The sequence below is a fragment of the Rattus norvegicus genome, chromosome 2 (assembly GCF_036323735.1).
Source record: "Rattus norvegicus strain BN/NHsdMcwi chromosome 2, GRCr8, whole genome shotgun sequence".
Classification (NCBI taxonomy): Eukaryota; Metazoa; Chordata; class Mammalia; order Rodentia; family Muridae; genus Rattus; species Rattus norvegicus.
The window spans coordinates 150,796,424-150,823,698 of NC_086020.1; the positions used below are offsets into that span (position 1 = coordinate 150,796,424).

Sequence of the window (27,275 nt, forward strand, 5' to 3'; positions counted from 1 at the left end):
TACATAAGGATAGTTCAAAGGGGTCTCTATGAATCTCCTTGGGAAGAAAAAATAGAAAAGACCCCTGATGTGTGGTGGAGAGCGGGGAATTGGAACAGGATGGTTTAGGTTGGGTGAGGATGGAGGGAAAGGGTACAGCAACAAACAAGTTAAATTGTGTGCTATTTTGGGAAAAAAGCTAGACACCCAGTGCAATGGAAACCTCTTGAAATCTAACAGGGTGACCATAATCAAAACTTCTAGACATTGGGATTGTGAAGCCTTAACTGGCAACCTCCTTTAATCAAGAGAGGCTATTAATGAAGTTATTTGGACACCAATCTAGATACATAATCTTCAACCTACAATTTGTCCTACCGATAAGATGTTCTGTATTAAAGGCTGCCCAGAAATAGTGAGAGTGGCCACCAAATGCTGGTGCCGACTGAGAGACATACCCCAATGGAATCCCACACATGATACTGCCTGAAATGCCAGGACCTAGAGGGTGGATATCCCAGAGAATAGAATAGAACCTACAGTAGAACCAAAAAGACTGCCATCTGACCACCCAAATGTCTTGATTTCTTCCTTTCTCATTTATATGTCTTTGACATCCTTTTGTTGTCTAAGTGCTCTGAGTAGAACTTCAAGTAGTATATTGAATAGGAAGGGAAAGAGTGGGCAGCCTTGTCTAGTCCTTGATTTCAGAAGGATTGCTTCAATTTTCTCTCCATTTTGTTAAATGCTGGCTTTTGGTTTGCTGTTTATTGCTTTTATAATGTTTAGGAATGGGCCTTGAGTTTCTGACTTTTCAAGAAGTTTAACATGTTTTGTCAAATGCTTATACTACTCCAAAGTTCTAGCCAGGGCAATTAGACAATGAAAGGAGGTGAAAGGGATACAATTGGTATGGAAAGAGTCAAGATATGACTATTTACAGATGAAATGATAATGTACTTATATGATTCCCAAATTCCATCAATGAACTCCTACAGCTGATAACCAACTTCAGCAAAGTGGCTGGATGAACTTCACACAAAGAAATCATCAGCCTTCCAATACTCAAAGGATAAACGGGCTGAAAGAAATTAGAGGAAAGACACCCTTCACACTAGTCCCAAATAATATAAAATGTCTTGGTGTGACTCTAACCAAGGAAGTGAAAGACCTATACAACAAGAACTTCATGTCTCTGAAGAATGAAATCAAAGAAAACCTCTGAAAATGGAAAGATTTCCCATGATCATGGATTGGCAGGATTAACATAGTAAAAATGGTCATTTTACCAAGGGCAATCTACTGATTCAATGCAATCCCCATCAAAATACCAACTCATTTATACAGAGAGACTGAAAGAAGACTTCTCAAATTCATCTGCAGCAAGAAAAAAACCTAGATTAGTGAAAACTATTCTCAACAATATGAGGACTTCTGGGAGTAACACTATCCCTGACATCAAGCTGTACTACAGAAGAGTATTGATAAAAACCACATGGTATTGGTATAAGATACTCAGGTAGATCCATGGAATAGATCTGAAGACCCAGAATTAACTCACACACCTAAGGACACATGACCTTTGACAAATAAGCCAAAACCATCTAGTGGAAAAAATGTAGAAGAATGGAAATTTGTCTATTCTTATTTCATTATACAAAGCTCAAATCTAAGTGGATCAAGGATCTCCACATAAAACCAGATACTCTGAAATTAATTGAAGAGAAAGCTGGAAAGGTCCTCAAACACATTGGCCCAGGGGAAAATTTCTGAACAGAACACTAATTGCTCAGGCTCTAAGATAAACTATAGACAAATGGGATTGCCTAAAACTGCAAAGCTTCTGTAAGGCAAAGGACACTGTCAATAGAACAAACTTCAGCCTACAGATTGGGAAAAGATCTTTAGCAACAATATGTCTGATAAAGGGCTAAATATATAATATATCCAAAAAAATAAAGAATCTAGTCTCTGGAAAACCAAACAGCCATATTAAGAATGGAGTACAGAGCTAAACAAAATATTCTCACCTGAGTAATCTCAAGTGACTGAGAAGCACCTAAAGAAATGTTCAACATTCTTAGTCATCAGGGAAGGGCAATTCAAAATGACCATGAAAGTGTATCTCACATGGCTTAGATAAAAACCTCAGGTTAGAGAAGATGCTGGCAAGGATCACTCCTCGACTGCTGGTGGGATTGAAACATGGTTCGATGATTCTGGAAACCAGTCTGGCAGTTCCTCAGAAAATCGGATAGTACTATCCGAGGATGCAGCTATACTACTCCTGGGCATATACCCAAAAGACACTCCAACACATAACAAGGGCACCTACTCCACTATGTTCATAGCAGCCTTATTTTTTTTTTCGGAGCTGGGAACCGAACCCAGGGCCTTGTGCTTGCTAGGCAAGTGCTCTACCACTGAGCTAAATTCCCAACCCCAGCAGCCTTATTTTTAATAGCCAGAAGCTGGAAAGCACCCAGGTGTTCCTCAACAAAAGAATGGATACAGAAAATGTGGTACATTTATACAATGTAGTGCTACTCAGCTGTTAAAAACAATGAATTTATGATATTTGCAGGCAAATGGATGCAACGAGAAGCATTCTGAATTAGGTAACCTAGTCATAAAAGAACACACATTGTATGTATTCACTGATAATTAGATATTAGATAAAATGCTCTGAACAACTATGATACAAATCATAGACCATATGAAGCTGAAGAAAAAGGAAGACCAAAGTGTAGATGCTTCAGTCATACTTAGAAGGGGGAACAAAGTAATCACAGGAGGTAGAGTAAGAGAGGGATCTGGGATGGAGAGTTGAGGGAGAGGGAAAAAGAGGCAGGTTCAGGTGTGGGAGGAGAGGATGGAGGAAGAAAGATAGAGGGTCAGGAAACTGAATTGAGGTATGTAGTAGTGAGGGATGGGACGTTGGGGGTAGCAACTAAAAAGTCCCAGATCCCAGGAAAGTAAGAGGCTCCCAGGACCCAACAGGGATGACATTAGCTGAAATACCCAACAAAGGGTCGAAGGAACCTGCAGAGACCATATCCAATGGTTAGGAATGGCCCCAGTTTGAAGGATAGGGCCACCACCCATCTCAAAAATATTAGCCTGGAACTGCTCCTGTCTTAGGGAAATGCAGGGCAAAGAGTAGAGTAGAGTCTGAAGGGAAGGCCATTCAGAGACTCCCTCTCCTAGGGATTTATTCCACCTGCATTCACCAAACCTGGGCACTATTGCTGGTGCCAACAGGTGCATTCTGATAGGAGCCTGGTATGGCTGTTTACTGAGAGGCACTGCTAGATCTTGACCAATACAGATGTGAATGTTTACAGCCAACCAGCAGACTGAGCAGGGGCATGCCACAGGATGAGTTAGGGGAAGTGTTGAAGGAGGTGAAGAACATAGGAAGAAAAAAAATATCATGGGCTGGAGAGATGGCTCAGCGGTTAAGAGCACCCGACTGCTCTTCCAGAGGTCATGAGTTCAATTCCCAGCAACCACATGGTGGCTCACAACCATCTGTAATGAGATATGATGCCCTCTTCTGGTGTATCTGAAGACAGCTACAGTGTACTTATATATAATAAATGAATAAATCTTTAAAAAAAATATCAAGCAGCCATACACCCTAGAGCTTCCAGGGACTAAGACACAAATCAAAGAATACACATGGAGGGACTCATGGCTCCAGCTGCATATGTAGCAGAGGATGGCCTTATCTGGCATCAATGGGAGGTGAGGTACTTGGTTCTGTGGATGCTAAATGCCCCAAGGTGAGGGTATTCTAGAGTTGTGAGGCAGGAGTGGGTGGGTGTGTGGGTAGGTGAGCAACGTCAGAGAAACAGGATGTGGGGCTATGGGATAGGGGGTTTATTGTGGGTAAACAGGAAAAGAGGATAACCTTTGAAATGCAAACAAATAAAATAAACAATAAAAAAGTTCAATGAAATGATGTATAAGCGTATTCTGTTATACTCTGATTGGTGCCTAGTTCAATTTTAATTAGAGTGGTTTCATCCAGCAACTGATGGCAATCAGTGCAGAGACTCAAATCCAAACCCAAACATTAGTTAGAGTTCAGGGAATCCTGCAGAAGAGGGAAAAAGATAAAGCTTCTAGGAGCCAGAGGGGTCAAGAACAACACATAAAACTCACTAAGTTGAGTAACCAGGGCTCTTAAGAACTCCAGCATTTGGTCTTCAATAGCAATAAGGGAAGAACGCCCACATATACGTGGAAATTGAACAATGCTCTACTCAACGATAACCTGGTCAAGGAAGAAATAAAGAAAGAAATTAAAGACTTTTTAGAATTTAATGAAAATGAAGGTACAACATACCCAAACTTATGGGTCACAATGAAAGCTGTGCTAAGAGGAAAACTCATAGCTCTGAGTGCCTGCAGAAAGAAACAGGAAAGAGCATATGTCACCAGCCTGACAGCACACGTAAAAGCTCTAGAACAAAAAGAAGCAAATACACCTAGGAGGAGTAGAAGGCAGGAAATAATCAAACTCAGAGCTGAAATCAACCAAGTAGAAACAAAAAGGACCATAGAAAGAATCAACAGAACCAAAAGTTGGTTCTTTGAGAAAATCGACAAGATAGATAAACCCTTAGCCAGACTAACCAGAGGACACAGAGAGTGTGTCCAAATAAACAAAATCAGAAATGAAAAGGGAGACATAACTACAGATTCAGAGGAAATTCAAAAAATCATCAGATCTTACTATAAAAGCCTATATTCAACAAAACTTGAAAATCTGCAGGAAATGGACAATTTCCTAGACAGATACCAGGTACCGAAGTTAAATCAGGAACAGATAAACCAGTTAAACAACCCCATAACTCCTAAGGAAATAGAAGCAGTCATTAAAGGTCTCCCAACCAAAAAGAGCCCAGGTCCAGACGGGTTTAGTGCAGAATTCTATCAGACCTTCATAGAAGACCTCATACCAATATTATCCAAACTATTCCACAAAATTGAAACAGATGGAGCACTACTGAATTCCTTCTATGAAGCCACAATTACTCTTATACCTAAACCACACAAAGACCCAACAAAGAAAGAGAACTTCAGGCCAATTTCCCTTATGAATATCGATGCAAAAATACTCAATAAAATTCTGGCAAACCGAATCCAAGAGCACATCAAAACAATCATCCACCATGATCAAGTAGGCTTCATCCCAGGCATGCAGGGATGGTTTAATATACGGAAAACCATCAACGTGATCCATTATATAAACAAACTGAAAGAACAAAACCACATGATCATTTCATTAGATGCTGAGAAAGCATTTGACAAAATTCAACACCCCTTCATGATCAAAGTCCTGGAAAGAATAGGAATTCAAGGCCCATACCTAAACATAGTAAAAGCTATATACAGCAAACCAGTTGCTAACATTAAACTAAATGGAGAGAAACTTGAAGCAATCCCACTAAAATCAGGGACTAGACAAGGCTGCCCACTCTCTCCCTACTTATTCAATATAGTTCTTGAAGTTCTAGCCAGAGCAATCAGACAACAAAAGGAGGTCAAGGGGATACAGATCGGAAAAGAAGAAGTCAAAATATCACTATTTGCAGATGATATGATAGTATATTTAAGCGATCCCAAAAGTTCCACCAGAGAACTACTAAAGCTGATAAACAACTTCAGCCAAGTGGCTGGGTATAAAATTAACTCAAATAAATCAGTAGCCTTCCTCTACACAAAAGAGAAACAAGCTGAGAAAGAAATTAGGGAAACGACACCCTTCTTAATAGACCCAAATAATATAAAGTACCTCGGTCTGACTTTAACCAAGCAAGCAAACGATCTGTATGATAAGAACTTCAAGACTCTGAAGAAAGAAATTGAAGAAGACCTCAAAAGATGGAAAGATCTCCCATGCTCATGGATTGGCAGGATTAATATAGTAAAAATGGCCATTTTACCAAAAGCGATCTACAGATTCAATGCAATCCCCATCAAAATACCAATCCATTTCTTCAAAAAGTTAGACAGAAGAATTTGCAATTTCATCTGGAATAACAAAAAACCTAGGATAGCTAAAACTATCCTCAACAATATAATGACTTTAGGGGGAATCACTATCCCTGGACTCAAGCAGTATTACAGAGCAATAGTGATAAAAACTGCATGTTATTTGTACAGAGACAGACAGATAGACCAATGGAACAGAATTGAAGACCCAGAAATGAACCCACACACCTATGGGCACTTGATTTTTGACAAAGGAGCCAAAACCATCCAATGGAAAAAAGATAGCATTTTCAGCAAATAGTGCTGGTTCAACTGGGGGTCAACATGTAGAAGAATGCAGATCGATCCATGCTTATCACCCTGTACAAAGCTTAAGTCCAAGTGGATCAAGGACCTCCACATCAAACCAGATACACCCAAACTAACAGAAGAAAAACTAGGGCAGCATCTGGAACACATGGGCACTGGAAAAAATTTCCTGAACAAAATACCAATGGCTTATGCTCTAAGATCAAGAATTGACAAATGGGATCTCATAAAACCGCAAAGCTTCTGTAAGGCAAAGGACATTGTGGTTAGGACAAAATGGCAACCAACAGATTTTGAAAAGATCTTTACCAATCCTGCAACAGATAGAGGCCTTATATCCAAAATATATAAAGAACTCAAGAAGTTAGACTGCAGGGAGACAAATAACCCTATTAAAAATGGGGTTCTGAGCTAAACAAAGAATTCACAGCTGAGGAACGCTGAATGGCTGAGACATACCTAAAGAAATGTTCAACATCTTTAGTCATAAGGGAAATCCAAATCAAAACAACCCTGAGATTTCACTGCACACCAGTGAGAATGGCTAAGATCAAAAACTCAGGGGACAGCCGATGCTGGCGAGGATGTGGAGAAAGAGGAACACTCCTCCATTGTTGGTGGGATTGCAGACTGGTACAATCATTCTGGAAATCAGTCTGGAGGTTCCTCAGAAAATTGGACATTGAACTACCTGAGGATCCAGCTATACCTCTCTTGGGCCTATACCCAAAAGATGCACCAACATATAAAAAAGACACATGCTCCACTATGTTCATAGCAGCCTTATATATAATAGCCAGAAGCTGGAAAGAACCCAGATGCCCTTCAACAGAGGAATGGATACAGAAAATGTGGTACATCTACACAATGGAATATTACTCAGCTATCAAAAACAATGACTTTATGAAATTCGTAGGCAAATGGTTGGAACTGGAAAATATCATCCTGAGTGAGGTAACCCAATCACAGAAAAACACACATGGTAAGCACTCATTGATAAGTGGCTATTAGCCCAAATGCTTGAATTACCCTAGATGCCTAGAACAAATGAAACTCCAGTCGGATGATCAAAATGTGAATGCTTCACTCCTTCTTTAAAAGGGGAACAAGAATACCCTTGGCAGGGAATAGAGAGGCAAAGATTAAAACAGACACAGAAGGAACACCCATTCAGAGCCTGCCCCACATGTGGCCCATACATATACAGCCATCCAATTAGACAAGATGGATGAAGCAAAGAAGTGCAGGCAGACAGGAGCCGGATGTAGATCACTCCAGAGAGACACAGCCAGAATAGAGCAAATACATAGGTGAATGCCAGCAGCAAACCACTGAACTGAGAATAGGACCCCCGTTGAAGGAATCAGAGAAAGAACTGGAAGAGCTCGAAGGGGCTCGAGATCCCATATGAACAACAATGCCAAGCAACCAGAGCTTCCAGGGAGTAAGCCACTACCTAAAGACTATACATGGACTGACCCTGGATTCTGACCTCATAGGAAGCAATGAATATCCTAGTAAGAGCACCAGTGGAAGGGGAAGCCCTGGGTCCTGCTAAGACTGAACCCCCAGTGAACTAGATTGTTGGGAGGAGGGTGGCAATGGGGGGGAGGATGGGGAGAGGAACAACCATAAAGAAGGGAAGGGGGAGGGATTAGGGGGATGTTTGCCCAGAAACCGGGAAAGGGAATAACACTCGAAATGTAAATAAGAAATACTCAAGTTAATTAAAAAAAAAAAAGTCCAGCATTCTGAACTAACAATCAGGGAGCCTGCCTGGGACTGCCCTAGGCCCTCTCCATATATGTTAGAGTTGTATAGCTTGCTCTTCTTGTGGGAGTCCTAACAGTGGGATCAGGGTCAGTCTAATTCTTTCGTTGTCTTTTGAGATTCTTTGTCTCATACTATCTTGTCTTTCCAGCCTTAATACAAATGGATGTGTCTAGATTGACTGTACTGTGATATGTCATGCTTAGTTGATATCCATGGGAGTCTTGACCTTTTCTGAAGAGAAAGAAAGGAGGAGTGGATGTGGGTGGGGTGGAAACAAGGTGGGGTTAGGGTAGGGGAAGGACGGAGGGACACTGCAGTTGGGATGTAAAAAAAATCACATAAAACGTAACGAATATGTTAAATAAATACATGTTAATATAGTAAAAGTACAAATTAGGAAGATATTCAAAAGATAATAAAATTACTATTTTCCTTTGAAACATTCTCAAAATATCAAAATACTACTAAATTATATTAAATTTTCTATGTATTTTAATTTAACATGGATTCTTCACATTTTAAATAGATAGAGAACAATACAGAAGACCTGTATGCTTCATTGAGTAAAATGATTTGGAATATGGTAAAAGTTTTACATGTTTTGAAGTTATTTAGTGCCTGAAAATTACACTTTTCTTTCTATATATAAACAAAAGCATGTCAGAACAACTAACCCTGTAAGATTCAGTCTTCCAAAATAGTGTTGAGTTCTTTGGAAGAACAAGTTCATATTTTGAAGTTGTAAATTTGTATTCTCCAACCTTGACAAAGGCGATATTTCCAGCATTATCCATGTGCCAATTGAGAATATCATAATATCCACGTACTATGTCTCCAAAGAAATCAGTCTCTATTTTCCTTCCATCATGGGTAGTAAATTTTATATTCCTAAAGTAATTCCATAGCTAATAATGAGGAATAAGAGAAGAGTTAAAAGTGTAAAAAAAGTAATTTGTAAGCATTTAAATACTTAGAAGAAAAAGATTTGTGAAGAAAGTAGATTGATTTCATATGTAATTCATCGTATTCTCTTTTTTCTAATGCTTTTTTTTTTTTACCAATTCTGATATTCGTTATCCACAGGTGATAATTAAAACAGAAATAATGGTTTGATAAATTGAGATATGCTGTGCATGTAACATGCATTCTGGGTTATAAAGTTTTAAAAAGGATGGAATCTATCTTGTAAATAATTTCACATTATTATTTTATTACCATGAAAACATTAAATTATTACAACACAATAAGTAGTATTTTAGACATATTAAGTTAAACAATATATGACACTTAATTTTAACTATATTTCCTTACTTTTGGTCTCTAGATAATTTTAATATGTCATTGATGTATACTACAATGGTATGTATTTGTAAAATAAGCATATACTATGGTTTTGCAGTATATATCTTTGTTTCAAGAGACAAGAGACATGACAATGAATAATTTCATTCCCCTTACTCCACTTTCCCTATGTATAATACAATGGTCCCCAATAAATTCCTTCTTTTGTAACTCTCAGTCTAATAGAGAGGCTGGGATATTAACTCTAAAAATTAAACTCAATAAGTTTATGTAGTTGTTGTATCACAGTTTCCTGCCAAATTTAAACATATCATCTTTTCAGGGAAGCTCTTTATGTAATAAGGCAAATAACTCAAAATAGCTTTAGGAAGGCCATGTAACTGAGCACATTCATTAGGTAGCTTCCTCACAGAGTAAGCAAGGAAAGCTGAAAGTCCTTCTCAGCCTTGTGGTCAGTCCATCTGCTGGGAGAAAAAGAAGCCAGCTGAGGTACCTGGAAGTTATTTAGCCCAACTAGGGAAGGACACACCATTGAGCTGCCTGAAAGCTATTCTAGAGGTTCAACAGTTGTTTTGTGAGCTGTCATTCATGCAGGGGTAGGTCTGGGTGTTGCACCTGTCTTAGAGTCATTTCTGTTCCTGTACCTAACTCTTCACCCATATTCCTTTAGGTTACCCCAATAAAATCCATTGGTTGAGTGATTTGGTCATTGGTGGTGTCTGATTATGGTGTGTTTAGGGCTCCCTATCTGGGTGAGTAGATGTGTGTGTTGCATCTCCACAGGAAAAGTTGTGTCACATCACAGTTGCTTTTGTAGAAAGAATGTTGAAAGGGACACCAAAGAGCTAAGAGCTGATTGATTTTGGAAATTGGAAATTCTTTATTTCTCAGAAAAGTTCCCCCTTAGGTGGGTTATAAAAGATTAGCAGGACATTTTTCTGAGAGTATGCTTCTGAATTGTTAGTTTCCATTATGTAGAAATGGCCTTGGTGAGTGGTACAATAGTTCGTAGGACTGACATTTAATCTATAGAATGAAAAACAGACTTTGGGACGAATTCTTTCTTTTCAATGAGAAAACAACCTCTTTCTAACTTGCTCTTCTCTTCATTAACATTAGGTAAGTGAGAGAATGCTTTCCCTAGCATGAACAAATTCATCACACAGGGCTTATCCTTGGTCTTCATCTGCCCTACCTGCTGCACTTGAATTTCTTAAAAAAAAAAGGACTTAGTGTGGTCAAAACCTCTCCATAGACCAGCAAGACTGGGATCTGGAGTCTTTTGGTTCTGTTAAATATTGTGACCACAGCAAGGCATACATTTATGGAACATTATTTGCCTTTGTTTTAAGAAAAGGATTATTATTTTTCCTGACCTTTTTAATAGGCATTAAGGCTGTATTAATTAAACCTGAAAAAGTTTACTAACTGGATATATTAAGGAAGTGTTTTAGTTACCATCTACTACTTTGTGTCACCTGGCCTTTTGTTTTCTTCTAACGGTTTTCCTGTCTCTTCTCAATGCCCATGAGATACATGTCAAAAATCATAAAAATTTAACACTTATGCTAAGTCCATGAAATATTTTCCCTACTCCTTATCAATAGTCAAGCAAATAAATGGTCAAAGACTTCCACAGTCTGACCCTTGCCGTGATCATCCTTTCTACAGTTTCATTGGCTTGATTTTTTTGTGTAGTTGGACATCTTTCTCTAACATCATAATAATTCTCAAGAATTTAGAAATGCCAGGTGGGTATTGGGCATTGCCCTAGTCCCACAGACTGATGCAAATACGCAGGATAAACTTGTCTCACTAGGAGAATGATGCGAAGGAACAGGAGAAGTAAAATAAGGAGGAGAGAAAAACACGGTGTAATTTAGAAATTTTCAAGTAAGTAACAGAATTTAAAAGATTTTTCTAGTCTTTTCTGTTGGTAGGATAATCTTGAAACATAAGTAAATACTGGGTACTGCTTTGGTTTCTTTTAAAAAATACTGTATATTGATACACTTACCAGCTTTTTAGATTCACAGAATGAAGAGTTACCTGGGTGACTAAGAACCTCCAGCACAGAATGCAGTGCTGACAAACCTGAAAATGAAAGTTAAATGGAAATGCAAGGGTCCCAGCCATTGTGGCCTCTATTAAGTTGACAGAGTTTTTATAAGAGTAAAAGGGTAATGATCAGGTGAATAAGAAGTAACACATTAGTGATGTTAAGTGGGCCTCTTGTGGGCTGACAAGAACAAAGCAGGGATGCTCAAGGTCCCTTTCTTTTGTAAATATGTGTGTGTGTGTGGGGGGGTGGACAAAAACATGCAGGAATAAAATGGATGAGACCAGTCTTGGCAAGATTGCTCATATTTACCAACATGAATTGTTTGACAGATGATGAAGGAAGGCAGAGTAGATGTGGATGTCTCGGTTACCAGATATAATTTTTATCCCCTGATATCCATCCTTTGTCTGGGTCTTGATATATTGTATTAAGACCTCATTCTATAATCTTTCCTTTAAGACTAATTTTTAAGACAAAATTCTGGAGTGTAAGGAAAATTGTGTAAAATATCTAGGAAGCATCCTAACCTAGAGGGACATAAAATTCTTTGCTTAATATGAATCTGATGTTTTGGAATCCAAGTAGTGATCTTAGATTACAAGATGCATGCTGGAAACAGAAAAGAGACCAAAGGAGGAAACCAGAGTCACTACCACATGCTTACTCTAGACAAATGTACATTTCATTTTTGTGAAGAACAACAGATTATTTTGTAAAATGCATTATTAATTTTTTGTGAGATGGGTTTGTTATCATTGAAAACAAACCTAGTAATTTGGTAAGAAATGTGGACTTGAAGAATCAAGTCATCCAGACAAGTCGTGATGGTATAAAATCATACAGAGGCAAGTCAGCAATTTCAATGGTATAAGCATGGGAGTAAAGTCTTGATTGTACATCATGCTACATCATAGGGTCAAATAACATACCTCCCCTGACTCAAAGTCAGGTATAATTGGACATACTACATTTTCCCTATATTCTTCTGTTATATCAGCTTTGCTTAAACGATCCATGGCATAAGCTATAAGATACACAGCTTGTTTCACATTGTTTGTAATTCTCAGCTGAGATGTGTCCAGATAGGTATTTTTCAGATCCTCCAGCTTCTCCTCTCCAGTGCAGAGCTGATCAGACATGGCATACAATCTGTCTTCTTTTCCAGTCATATTCACTCTGTGGTCCACATTGTAAGACACACTGCTGTTGGGCCAGGTACAGTTAAAAGCAGTTTGCCAGAATTCAATGGTCAGGAGATCATTTGGATCCTTGCTAGGGTGTATATCATAAAGAAATTCTTTTAATCCTGGTATAACACTTCTCGGGATTGCAAATCCAATGGTTCCACCAAAATAGGGAAAATACTCAGGCTTTGCAATGAGAGCTGAGGTAATCCAGGCTTCACTGGCTATCCATGTCTTGTCAGTTATGTTATGATGAACCACTTCCAGCACAAAGGGGCTGAGATGAATGTCAGTTGCATAAAGCACAATGACTTTGGCAGTGGATTTCTTTACTTCATTAACAGCTATTTGCATTTTCTCATTGGAGTAGACTTTTGGAATAGTTTCAGAGAAAGCAACACAGAGGTGGGACCTCTCCATTTTTTCCCTAAATAATTTTACTCCGTGTTTACCATAATCATCATCAGTTGCAATAGCACCTACCCAGACCCATCCAAAATGTATAATCAGATTCACAATTGCCTCAGACTGGTACTTATCACTGGGTATTGTGCGAAAAGTGTTTGGAAATTTAGAAATGTCACTGAGAATTGAGGAGGAAGAAGCATAGCCCACCTAAAATTGGAAATATTTACAGTTAGTGGGAAGCAGGAGCCAAAAATTAAATGAAAATGATACCTTCAGAATATTTGAGAGGGGGCTGAACATCCTTGTGTAGACAATGACTTTCTACTCAATCTTCTACTTATTGGATGGGGATGGGGACAATTCTGACAACACTTTGGTTGCCCTTCAACAAAAAGATTTCAGGACTGCCAATTGTTAAGATAATGATCCCTAGTATCACTAGTGTTCATGGGTGGGACCCCAGTAGTTTCAGGAAGGTCTCTCCCAGTTTCCTTCATCGTGCTGGACATTTTTCACTTCCCTGAGTCAAGATATCCAATCTCTTCTTCAGCTTTATCAGCTCACATGCAGAGATGATGGCCTAATTCCAAGTTTTAATCTGCACACTCATATGACTTTGTCTCTATGCGCTCTCCTTGTCTTGCTTCTGATTTCTTAACTGTGTTCTGTTTTTTTCATTTGTCTTTATTTTCCTGCTATCAGGACTCCTGTGCATGCAGGTCCTAACACTTGTTTTGAGCGACATGAAAGAATGGATACTCATTAGAGTTTAGGGCAGATAGAACTCAATAGCCGCTGCAATTTAGATGAACTACATGAAACTCAGCCTGAAGATATGTGCCAAGTTGCCCGCCTTTCTTTGTATTCTTTTTCACTGTACTTTGTTTCCTATTTTTCCCACTCACATTTCAAACTCTCTAAATCAAATACTTTATTTGATTTTTCCTTGTGGGAAATTAATTCAGCATTTGTCTAAAAGGAACTGGTCTTTGGGTTTTATCTGGAGGATAACAAAAGAAAAGGAAAGAAAGGAATGATGGGAGTTAGGAATGAAGGATTGGAAGGATGGAGAAAGTATGAAAGAGATAAAGAAAGAAAGAATAAGTAATTTCAAAGCATTAATTACTGGAAAAAATATCTAGAATAATTTCAAAGCCTGCGAAAGGAATGGATCAGGATGTGTCGATATGAATGGTGAGCAAGATTATTGGTGAACCAGAAGTAATGGCAGATTTTCACCCAACTTTCCTTCCTCTCTCCTATATTACCTCCTCTTTTCTCTCTCTTTTTTTTCTGATCTTTTTGAGACAGCATATTCTTGTTCACCATCCCTGACTGTCTTGGCACTCACTTTGTTAAACAGGTTGGCTTTAAATGTATAGAAGTTCAACTGCCTCTGCCTCCTAAGTTCTGGAATTAAAGGCATGGGCCACCCCTCCTGGCAAGTGTTTGCATTTCTTTTTAAGCACACTATACCTGAAGTACACTGTAACTTTGTAGAATTCTTGAAACTGCAACTGACATAGTTGATCCTCCTGCTCCAATAATTGCAACGAGGTATTTTCCAGTGCTGTTTTTATAGTTAGGCTTGTATTCTTCCTGTCCTGTTAGAAACACCAAGGCTGACTCCATTGCTTTGGTGGTGGAGAAACAGTTGTCAAATATCTGGTAGCCCAGAGTGTGTTCAGGCAAAATGTCCTTCCTCTCATTAATCTCCTTGATTGTGTGGATCATGGTTTTCATCCAGCGGAAACCCCGGAAATTAAACCTGGAAATGAAAAGCCTTGGTGAGTCAGTGACCACTAAGGGGGTTAGGAAAAGAGGAAGCAGGTCAGGGAAGAAGCTTCAGTTGAGTGAGTGATTACAGCATTTGCTGAAAGAACAACAGGTGTCTCAATTTTCTGTACATATCAAAGGGTTTAAGTCTTTATAAGTGACTCGTTTACATTTTCTAGGCCTATACATCTCTTTTATGCTACTACATTCAGAAATTCATTCTTCTTTTCAAAATTATTCTTCTACTGACAATTTTCATAACCAAACAAACCTAACAATCTCTCAGAACAGGCTTCCTCACTTCATTGAATGTCACTGGAAACAATGACTTTCACATTCTGGGCCCTTTTTCTTCTGAATATTAAGTATAATAATAAAATAATTTTAATACATTAAATACTTGTGGCATATGTTATTAAAGTCAGAATTTAAATTTCTGTATGCTGCTATGTTTCAATTATAAAATACAAGTTATTGTTGAGGTATGTTTAACTGAAGTTGTCTTCTTATTACTCACATGTACAAACGTAGATATCAGCCTCTCATTTTTTGTTTTGCATTTGTTACAAAGGGACATATTGTTCCTATGTTTCACCACCATATTGTTTCCAAGTCCTTCAACATGAAACAACACCAAAACCTTCTCTTCTCATCCTCTTTTTCACCTGTATTCTAACTATAATTTAGCAAAACACATAGCAATTATGTGAGTAACTGCTTTATTGCTATGTTCTGTAGCTAGCTGTACTATTTCATTTTATATCTTTAGTTTAAAATATCCAGTAACTTAAATACACAAAAGTAATTTAGATATTTACTGTTAGCTTGTATTTTTCTTCCTGTCTTTGTGAGTGCAAATTCTGTTATGTGCGGAGATGTCAATGACAAATGTCTTTCTCAGTCACTCTCCATCTTAATGTAAGAAACAGCGTTCCTCACTGATTCTCAATCTTGACATGGCTAGGCCCAGCTTTTAGGAAGCCCTATTAGTCTTCCTGTTTCTGCTTACTGAGCCTTTGGATAGCAGATTGCCACCACGCCAAGCTGTTTTTGGGTGGATCTAGGGCCTTTAGTCCAGGTCCTCTTCCTAGCAAGGTAAGATTTTATGAACTGAGGCATCTCCTCAGACCAGTCTATCTAATTTCTATTTCTGTTGGATTTTCTTTTCATTTAGTGTTCAGCTGTTGAGTTCTTGTGGTGTTGTATACTATAAATACAGTAACAAGAACCTATTTTCTGCTTCTTTTTCCAGAAAATGTTGATCTCTGTAAGGACGAAGAATCAAACAAAATTTATATATATGTACATGCATTTATCTCAAACAAAACTTGGATGATAATAAATGCATGAGCAAAGAAATTCAAAAGCCATGTATCCTAGACTATAACAGCTAAACATGTGTTTGAAGGATGATAGAGAGCTGGGGAGAGCACTGCAGACAGACAGGTGGTGAGGAGTTCCTACAAGTGGAGACAGACCCTTCAAGTAGAAAAACAGTCAAGCATAGAAATGGTCAGTAATTTTGAGACAGAGTCAGGGAGGTAACGCCATTAAGGAAAAGCATTAAGCAGAAGAGACTAGAACAGAACATTTTCTAGCATCTTGTTGCTTAATTTCCAAGTGCACACTGATGGCAATGTACATCTTCTAAGTAAGTACTCTTAAAAGCAATATAGAATGTCTACACTAGCTTGTTATTGTTTCTTGCAATACTTTTTCAGCATTTTACTCTGAGATAGTGTCTATCTTTTTTGTTGAGGTGTGTTTGTTCTGTACAGCAGAATGATTTTTCATGTTTATACGTCCACTTTGCTAGCCAGTGTTTTTTTTAAAAGGGTAATTGAGTTCATTGATGCTTAGAGATATTAATGAACAACAATGGGAAATTGCTGCTATTTTGATGTTGGTATTATCATAGTGTGTGTCTGTTTCTCTTCTTTTGGTTTTCCTTGTGTGAAATTACTTCTTGGGTGTAGTTAGACTCATTGGAGTGAAGTCTTATTTCTAGTGCTTACTAAGAGCTGAGTTTTGGGATATAAATTGTTTAAATTTGATTTTGTCTTGGAATATCTTGTTTTCTTTGTCTCTGATGATGGAAAAATATTGCTGGGCATAGTGGTCTTTGCTGGCATTTGTGATCTTTTGCAGTTTGCAAGACATGTGACCAAACCCTCCTCTCTGCTGGCTTCAGTGTGAGAGGATAGACATAGTTCTCCAGTGACTTGAGGTTCATGGATTCATTTAGAAGTTAAAACAATTCCAGATGTCTCTTAAATCCTTTCCAAACCAAAACAGATGTTGAGTCTCACAGCCAACATTAGTCTGGTTACTTGCAATCTTGTGGAAGAGGTGGGGGAAAGATTGATGAATGTGGAGAGCATATGGATTCTACAAAAAGACCAAAACAATAAACCAACCCTGACCCTTGTAAGGTCCTACAGACTGAACCAACCTACAAAGTGCATATGAGGTCTAGACCTGGGCTCCCTGCACAATGTAGCAGACATACAGTTTGGAATTCATGACAGTCTCCCAAGACCTGGACTAGGGGCTTTCCCTGACTCTCTTGACTGCTTGTGGATCCAGTTCCATTAAATGGTCTGTATTGTTTGACCTCAGGGAGAAAGAATGTTTCTAGTTCTGCAGTGAGTTGATGTTCCAGGGTGGGTTAATACCTGGGAGGCAGAGTGATATCCCTATTCTCTGAGAAAAAGATAAGTAGTGGGGGAGAAACTTTATGAGGGGAATTCTACGAGAAGAGGAGATGTGGTGGTCAGGCTGTAAAGTCGATAGATAAATGACAGATAGATAGATAGGTAGAGATGTAGATGATAGAAAGATAACAAATACACAAAATTAACTTTGATTTCATTTCAAGGTCTACAAAATATTCACCTGCCTTGAGCCTGTAATTGTATCTTTAAATTAACCAAGTTATTAATTATTTCTTTCCAAATGAAAAAACCTATCTGCCCCAAAGTGGGTTATTTACAAATTGGGAAAACAGGAATAATCTTCAACATCCAGATCTGGCTTCTGAACTGTATGGTAATATTTTCTACTTTAAAATAATCCTCCAATAGAGAGATGATGCAGTAGTGTGAACAGAACAGGCATTGAAATAGGAAGTAGCCATTCTACAATGATTAAAACTGCATAGAAGGGATGGGGCATCCTTAATGATTAACAAGGAAAACATCTCAAAGTAAATATGTGAGGTTTGGGGAAAAATTTCCTCATTCATTGGTTTCTGTTATGATTCCCACAGGACTATTACACACTGTGTATCAATTTTTTCTTCAAATATGTTATAAATTTAACTTGTGTGTGCTTTAACCAAAGCGAGATATAAGACACTCTCTTCTTAGTATCATTTCTTTGTAATATTTTCAGAACAATATAAATCTTCCCTTTTGTGTACAATTTAACATAAGGTGCCTGAATCGAGTATCTTGAAAAAGTTGTTGTTTTCCATATCAAACTTCTCCACACCCACTCTTGTATTCATGAAGCAGTCAGTTACTGTTAAATAAATGATGACACAATGAAATTAACACTAATTTAGCTTCTGAATTCTACATAAAGTGAGTCTTGTATAGGGGTTGTCACACTAGGAGAACTTGCGTTACACGAAGAAAGTGCAAAATACTTGGAGAACATTGGAAATGGTTGTGAATAGGGGAACTGTGGAATGTTAAAGTTTAAAATGAATTGTGTAGAACTAATTTTAAAGAAATATGTTAAAAATATAAAACTAAAAAGTATCAACTGAAATCATAATTTTCAATATTACACAGATCCTTAAAAAACCATAGTGATGAAATTAGTTTTTCCAGAGGATAATTTTACTTCTCACATCATTTCTCTCATAGGACAAAAAGAATTAATTCTTTTTTATAATTGATTTATTTTATTTGCATTGGTGTTTTGCCTTCCTCTATGTCTGTATAATGATGTTGCGGACAGTTGCGAGCTGCCATGTGGGTACTGGGAATAGAACTGATGTCTTCTTGCAGAGCAACCAGTCATCTTAACTACTGATCCATCATCTACCCAGATCCACCAAATTATTTGTAATAGACAAAGAATTAATATTGAAATACTTGAAAACCTAGAATATGATGTACATACTTCTAATCAAAGCATAAGGCAGAATGAGGAGGAATTTTATAATTTCTAGGTGAGCCTAGTCTACATTGTAATTTACTGGCACACTAGGGTTAATGGTAAGATCTATCTCTGCAAGCTAAATAGAAAAATAATATCAATAAAAAGGGATTATTGCATTTCACATGTGACCTTTTGATGAAAATAATCTTCCAAAGTTCTAATAAAAATTAGAGACTAAACCAAGTAATTCAAATCTTGGAAATTTAGTGTGGGGCATTATGGTAAAGAGGTGGCAGCTGTGATTAAGGGATGATCTGCTGCTGTGATATCAGAATCATCTCTCACTCCTTCTAGTTCCTTTCACTGTAAAATGGGAATCTTTTAGTGAGATGAGGAAAGTGTCAGCTAGGGACTCATCACAAATCTCACTTCTTTGGTTCTGAAAATTACTCCTTTTAATAATTACTTGGATTTGGAACATGTATGAAAGTAAAGGAGTTGTGATTGAAATAGATATAATGATGTAGGAAACTGCAATAGCTAAAATGACCACATAACATCATGGAAAGTTCTGCTATAAAATATACAATGTCCAATATAATTACTTACTCTAGTCCCCTCATACTATTAGCAATAATAACTTTATTCTTAAAAGATGCAAAAAAATGGATATACAAATAAAAATGCAGTTTTGTGATGGCCATGTTATTGGAGATTATTGTTTTCATTTTCTTTTAATTTCTGGCATTATTTATTATTATTTATGTCTAATTTGTATATGCTTGTATGTGTGTTAGATACATATAAAACAGACATATGGGCTGTCAATAATTGCTATATTTGAGTATTAGTAATTCCAGTTTTTTGATATGGTACAGCAGGAGACAGCAGTAGGGACAGATTTTCCTAAAGTCAGAATCCTATCATGAACCTTTCCTCAGACACAAGGCAGAGTTCCTGACTGCGCACTTGAACTTTATCTTGTAACAATGAACAGTGAAGCTGCAGCACCTCTGCTTCTCAGATCTCAGTGTTCACACACAACAGCAGAGGTCTGAATGTGTAAGTTTTCTTCTGCTAAGGAGGTATGCAATTCCTGGTTCTATGTGTCTAACAAGCTTTTAGATACTGCTGCTGCTGGTCCAAGAGAACCTCTGAGGAGTGAATTTCTGAGAACCTACCACAGCAAACCACTCTCCCTATAAACTGAGATAAAGGCAGATATTACCAAAGTGAGAACTTCAACTGAAATCTAGGTTTCAAGCAATCCATTCTTTTCTGCCCACACAAATTAATGTGAAAAAGGAAAGATTTAACAGTGACTTACCCCTCACACATGGGTGATTCTATTTCCTCATCAGAGTCACTTGTTGGCATGGTCCTATAGTGAACAGGAAATAGCCCTCCAATAACAACAGTATGGTTTTCAGCTTCTACGTATCCAGTCAAATTAAATTTGCGCAGCAACCTGCATGTCTCATTCTGGTTTACATTTTGAGCATACAATCCAAGCCACAAAAATACAGTTAATCCCAGAATCAAGCACTTCTTTCTGCTAGCCATCTTAATTTGGTGATCCTGAGGATAATGAAAGTGTTGAAGTGACACAGGTTTTAAGAAAGCACAGTAATGGAGTGTTGGAGTGTGCGTGTGCCTAACCTAGTGACCTGCTTGCTGCTCCTGAGGAAATCATTTCATGTTGTAGACACAGATGTCACAATCAGTTGCAATTTATGGATCTGGAATAGGAGCTGAGCAATCCTCTGAGAGGAGCTACCTGGTTATCCTGTATGCTTTGCAATGGTAGGGACAGACTCATGGGATTGAGTTTGAATGCTACTTTAAGTGGTAGAGACTGTTCCCACTTGTATGGTTTTGTCAGCCTCATCAAGTCTCACTGCAGCCAACTCCATGATCTTATGCTGGGCAGGCAATCCGGTGTGGAGCCACATCTCCAGCCATTTCTGCTCCCTTGCTTGCTATCCTCTCACTCAGAGGCAAATTTTTTGTTTCTAGGTCAATGTATCATGGTTCCAAGACTCCCAGTCTTCCTCTCTCCTCATTTTCAAACATTTCCCCTCTCCTTCTTAGAATAAAATTCATAGAATGTTATCAAAATGAAATTCAGTACAAGTTTTGGATCATGAAAAATGTGTGGAACATTTGATCACATGGTTTTTCTCCCAACAACATTTTAAAGAGCCAGTAGAAATCTAAGAAAAAAAAACCCTTGATGTATAAATTTTACATAGAATGTTGAATTTATGCACTGTACCATATGGAGCTCCGGGAGTCTTGTGGAATATTTGAGGGTTGTAGTGGAGGCTTACTGAGACTAAACCACCAACCAAAGTGAGAGTGTGGCCTGGACCTATGTTGCTTGCACACATGTAGAACCAGTGCAGTTTGGGCTTCATGTGAGTCAGTCGAAATCTGAATTGGAGTCTGACCTTGTATCTGTTACCAGCCTCTGCACCCTGTTTCCCTAACTGGACAACCTTGTCTGGCTTCTGTGGGAAAGGATATGCTTAATCCTGCAGTGACTTGATATGTGGCTGTGGGAATGGGGTGGGGTAAAAGGACTGAGAGGAACCTGATAAGAAGATGACCTGAGGGGCTCTTCCCCTTCTCTAAAAAGGGAGCAGGGAATGGGAAGATCAGTGTGAGGGGACACTGGGAGGAGAAGTAGGTGCTGATGTTAGGATGTAAGGTGAATGAATAAAAAAAATTTAAAAAATCCTTGTTGTGTAAGTTTTACTTATAATATTAATATTGATAATAAAATGAATGTACTACATAGAGAAGTTAGAATCAGGTATAATCTAGTTACACACTAGGCTATAAGGGTCTTGTATCATACTCCTGAGTTCATTCACTGACTAAAGCATAACCCAATACAGTAAAAATAGAAAGAAAAGATAACAAAAGAACACTTAAAATTAAACTCCCAATTTCTCAAATTTACCCACATTTTCTACTTCTTCGCCTCTCTAGTATCTTTTTTAAAAAACAGACTCATTTATTTTTATGTAAGTACACTATAGTTCTTTTCAGACAGAGCAGACAAGGGCATCTAATCCCATTACAGATGGTTCTGAGCTACCATGTGGTTGCTGAGAATTGAACTCAGGACCTTTGGAAGAGCAGTCAGAGTTCTTACCTGTTAAGCTATTTCTCCAGCCCTCTAGTATCTTTATTAGGGGAAAAAAGCAGTCACCATGAGTAAGATGTTAAAAGTTGTGCCTTTCCTCTTTCTTATAGTTTTACAGCCAGTTACCTTGTGTTTCCATACTCATTTTAGTTATAATCAATGCTTACACAACACAATAGAGCTCTATATGTTATGCAAATTTTAACTATCTCATATTTCTCTATATTATCTCAATGAATAAGAGAACATGGCCTCTATTTCTATAAGGAATAAAAATATACTAGTGAATAAAATCCCTTCTCATTTTAAAAACAATTCTTTCACAAGTACTTTTCTTACTGTAACCCAACATGCATTTGTTTTCCACATGATATCGTCAGAATCATCAGTCATCCTGGCTACACCACACTATGAAGTACATTTACTTCACTATCCTCTTTGAAAGGTTTATTAGGTGTTGGTTAAGCATAGTTCATGTCCCACTGACTCCAGAGTTTCCCAAAGAGGGGATCTTATTTCTAACTTACTGGTGAATAGGAGTCTGTGCTCATTTCCCTATAGCTGGCTCAATCCTCAAAATCACCCTGAAGTGACACTCTTGCATTGACCAAGTGCTATCGGTGTGCCATGTGTCTACAGAGACTTTATTTTTCAAAGTGTGTGGGCCTCACATAATCTACCTTATACTTTCAAAGTATTGCTGACCAGACATAGTGAATAGCCTGAACCCTACATGATATTCAGAGTTCGGTTTCATCTAATCAAATGTCTCACTGGTTAGGGACCATTCCTCAGTGCTAATAGCATGAGAATCTCTACTGAGGTTTTGGGATCAGTCCATAACCTAACCAGAATACCTCAGAAAGATGTCTCACTCAAGTTGGCCTCTCTCTCTTCACAGAGGGCAGCTGTGTTGAGACAATTATCATTTGGTTGCCAAGGATACCTCTTGGCAAATTATGTTTATCATCCACAGTGACTTGTCCTAATCCTCACAGGAAATGGTGTCCTAGAGACGATAATATTAAGACATGCTGTTTAAGTTATATTGTTATTTTAAAATGACTATTTTATACTTTAAATTGGTATCCTCATGACTTAGTCTTTCTTGCATTGAGAATTAGATTCAGGTTGAAGAGGCTTCTGATTTTTGTAGCAGCATTTAGTATCCAATTTGAAACCCTTCAGAATACTGGTTTATTTCTATCAGAGGAACAGTAATTTCATCCTAAAGTCATAGAAGTCAACAAAGGTCAACAAAAGGTGACAAATGCTACCTCTGTACTCTCACAGGGAGGAGTTTTGTGAAATGTCCACTTATTAGAGCTTAATGCCTCATTCCAAGTATGCCACCTCAGGTGACTGTTTCGGTTTTCTTTTCATAGATGAGAAGACATACGTTTCCAAGTCAAATGCAAGCTAGGATAGGGATACAAAAGCCCATGTCTTCTTTTAGTCCCCAAAAATAAAGGACATGAGTGAATTCCAAGTACTTAGAATGTAGCTCTAGTCTCTTCAGTATTTGTCTCTCTTTTCTCCTCAATATCCCAGCACTCCTTCATTTTTACTCTGAGTGGCATGCATTCTCTGTCTTTGGGTGCATATTTCCAAGAGTCAAACTCAATGCTATACTATTATAAATGCTGCAGAGTTAGCAGTAGGAAACTTGTTTTATTCCCTATCAAGATGACATTGTTTCTCTCAAAGCATTTTGAACTTAGGTTTAAGAATCCCTGAACTCAGGCAAATGATGCCATATGGATGTTGATATAGTAACCATCATGATTAATTGCATATAAACACTCATAGCCTCCTGGGTCTGAGATGTGACTATGTGCTCCTCCAATGTCCCTTGCTGGGTTTCATCCTTGCAGGTTTCTAAGAGCCTGGCAGTAATCAGTTTGTCCTCTAAAAATAGGGAGAGATTCTGTCCAGACTTGTCTTTGCCAGTAAGCACGGAGAACATCTGAGCCCACTATACTCTACTCAACATATACAAAGAGTATTTAAAGGTTGTATGAATTTAGTGAAAGCTCATGACCCATGTACACTGCTGAAGAATGGTGTCGGGTTTTCTGAGAAGACAGACCTTCATATCTACCGTAGTGAACTCATAGTGGACCATATCCCTTGTCCAGTCACAGCTCATCAGACATCGCCTGTTATATTTCCCAATATAATTTCTGCAGGTTTTTACCAGTTTAAATCCCAGTTATGTTTTGAATACCAGGAAATGCTTGTGCTATGACAGTATATGGATGGACACAATAAATATTACCTTGTTTCCTATGCAGAACTTTCTGAATTGGTAAGGAAGTCAACACTGAACTTAGTTTCATGTATCCTGGGTACTCTTATTATTTAGGAAGATGTTGAGATCAGGTTTTCTCCTGCTCTAAGTCACTCCATACTCTGTAAAAAGAATGTTCTTTCAGACTTTGCTGTGCACCATGGTACTTCTTAGAAGCAACTTTTCTTTTCTTTTCTTTTTTTTTTTTTGACAATGGAAAATGTTTGTGTGCCTTGTTTGATTTTGCTAGAAAAAAGAGGGTATACCATTGGCTTGTTTGTACATACATGTAACAGAAATTTACCCTTTAGAAATTCATTACTTTAGGAGAGAAGGTCTTTCATCCTTGGGAGCCAAATCAGGCCTTGAAGGGAAAGAACAGAACACAGGGAGAATGTCCTGGTTAAGACATCACAGTGTGGCTTTACAGATATAGAGAACAAGGGAGGAGCTTCATTACAAAAATATTTTATTTACAGTAAAAAAAAGTTTGTCACAATAGACAGGGTATAACCTGGTAAGTTTTGCTATCTTGACACAAACTATTCTCACCCCGGAAGAGGGAATTACAAGCATGGAATTGCCTTCTTAAGGTTGTTTTGTGGTCATATCTTGTTGGGTAATCGACATAGGAGAGAGTCCAGCACATCATGGAAAATACAATCCTTTTACAAGTGCATATGGGGTGATTAAGATAGGTAGCTGAGAAATTCAGGGAGAGCAAGCTGGTAGTGGGCATTCCCTGTGGTTTCTAATTTATTCTGTATCTTCATATTGCTACTTTGGCTTATCTCAATGACAACTTGTATCATGTAAGACAAATCAACCATTTTCTTTCATTTGTCCTTTTTCATAGTGTTTACTAGTAAAGAGGGAACCAAATTAGAACAGGACAACATGGTATGGTAGATGAATGAAGCCTTTCACTATTCTTGCAGTGGACCCAGCTTTCCTCCTTCCTGCAGATACCCTCAGCCTGCTCTCATATCCCATTTCAGTATCTTTTGTACAAATGTCAATATCTACATTACTCTTTTCCTGGAAATTCAGGAAAATCAGGGCTGGAAGTAAGAGAGTTCATACATATCACCTTGAGTACTATAAAGTCAAGCTTTTGCCAAACTGGACCATTTACCCCTACTGGTAATAGAACATACTCTTCATATTAATCAGAGGACATCCGGTTACAAACACTTCTATCTACAGTGGTGACCTGCCTGCACAATATTTTAGTTCAACATTGTCCCAACATTTTTGAAGAAATCAAGCACTCTCTGGTAGTATTTAGGGTCTATACCATGAGATGGAAGCAAGGCCTGACAATGCTTGTGTGGTCAAGAACATAAAAGCAGATAGGGGAAGGTCAACTGTTCTGCTAAAGGAATGTAGGTGTAAATGATTTCTAATGAGACTCTTCTATACCCATAGATCAATGTGTGACTCAGAGAAGCTTGCTCCTGAAAATACATGGGAAGTCATAAAGTGACCCACAAAGGAACAATGTGCAGAATGTAAGAGATTTTGTAGCCCTCAGTACTAAGTGGGACGTTTCCATGTAATCCCTCCCCTTAGGGATATGGGAAGTATATGGATATTGCAATACAGAAGTTGTAATAGCCAGTGGGGATGGAAGCCAACAGAGAAATAATGCCTTGATTATTTTTGAGGGTACAAAGATATCTTCACAGGTTTTTTTTTTTTTTGTAGAGAATTTTTTGTAGCAGGGAAGACTACTCCACAGGACATAACCTAAATGAGCAGAAATGGGTCATTGTTGGGATTCTAGTCACTAAGTGAAGCCGAAGAAGCAAATCCTCAGAGCTTCTTGGATACAGCTCAGCTAGCTCTTTGGCCTTAAGTCTATGGAGCTGAGTTACACTATGCTTTTCAAATACATAACAGAGGAAGTAGATAGAAAGTAAATAGGAAGGTTTTTATAGTGGCAACCAGTAAGGCAGTAATGAGTGACAAGCGACCTAAAATGTGCGTATAGTGATGAAATAACCTGGAAATCCTAAAGTAGTGGGTAATTAGAAATGTTTCAAGAAAACGATTGCATATCAAACTTTTCTTACTTTTGCTTTCCCTTTTTCTTTTTGGTTGTTTGTTTGATTCCATTTAGTTTTTCAGACAGAGTTTCTTTGTGTGGCCCTGGCTGTCCTGGAACTCACTCTGTTGCTCAGGCTGGCCCTGAGTTATGCCTCCCTCTCTCTTTCATTTAAAATCTGGGTCTCAGTGTATATCATGATATTGTGTTCCTCAGTTGATAAATCAAACTCAGAGATTCTCCCACTTCTGTCTTCTGAGTGCTAGAAAGAAAGGTGGCTGATCTTTTCCTTAAAAAAGTTTGTATGAAAGTGACGTGTAGGCTCTTGCCAAGTCAGAAAAGTACATAATGGAAATGAAATACTTTAAACCAATTTTTATTCAATTTTCATGATTTTAAGGATATATATTTTAGCGAAGTAAGTGAGAAATGGCATTGAAAAAATAAGTAATGAAATGTCATGACAGGGAAAGGCTTGGGCATTGTTAGAACTCAATAGGAGTGACTTCTTTCTAAATTCTTTGAACACAGAAAAGGGTGAACTGTTAATTCATCAGATTTTCAAGGACTTTCTTGTGTTTATACACGTCTGAATTTAAAAAATCTCTCTCTCTCTCTCCCTCTCTCCCTCCCTCCCTCCCCCTCTCTCTCCTCTCTCTCTCCCCTCTCTCCATATATATATACATATATATATACATATATATATACTTTATATACTTTATATATATACTTCTCTCTCCATATATATATGTATATATATATATATATATATATATATATATATACTTTATCCATGTAGAGTGAAATAACAGACTTCCTGCTTCTTCATACATGTCTCTTTTGTATCATGGTTCATTTTCTACTATATTTATTTAATCAAG

General features: G+C 37.9%; 1 protein-coding gene and 1 pseudogene across 1 annotated transcript in view; both read right to left on the minus strand.

Annotated features, from left to right (window-relative positions):
* Vom2r46 (vomeronasal 2 receptor, 46) overlaps window positions 1-20,613 on the minus strand; it is a 39,155-nt gene extending 18,542 nt beyond the window's left edge. Inside the window, exons 1-4 of the mRNA NM_001099502.2 lie at window positions 20,234-20,613; window positions 14,497-14,788; window positions 12,358-13,227; window positions 8,739-8,969 (exon numbers count right to left, since the gene is read on the minus strand). Coding sequence (NP_001092972.2) covers window positions 8,739-8,969; window positions 12,358-13,227; window positions 14,497-14,788; window positions 20,234-20,469 — 1,629 coding nt within the window. The 5' untranslated portion in view covers window positions 20,470-20,613. The remainder of the gene's footprint in view (window positions 1-8,738; window positions 8,970-12,357; window positions 13,228-14,496; window positions 14,789-20,233) is intronic.
* Window positions 20,614-21,434: 821 nt separating this feature from the next.
* LOC120101015 (vomeronasal type-2 receptor 1-like) overlaps window positions 21,435-27,275 on the minus strand; it is a 65,977-nt pseudogene continuing 60,136 nt past the window's right edge.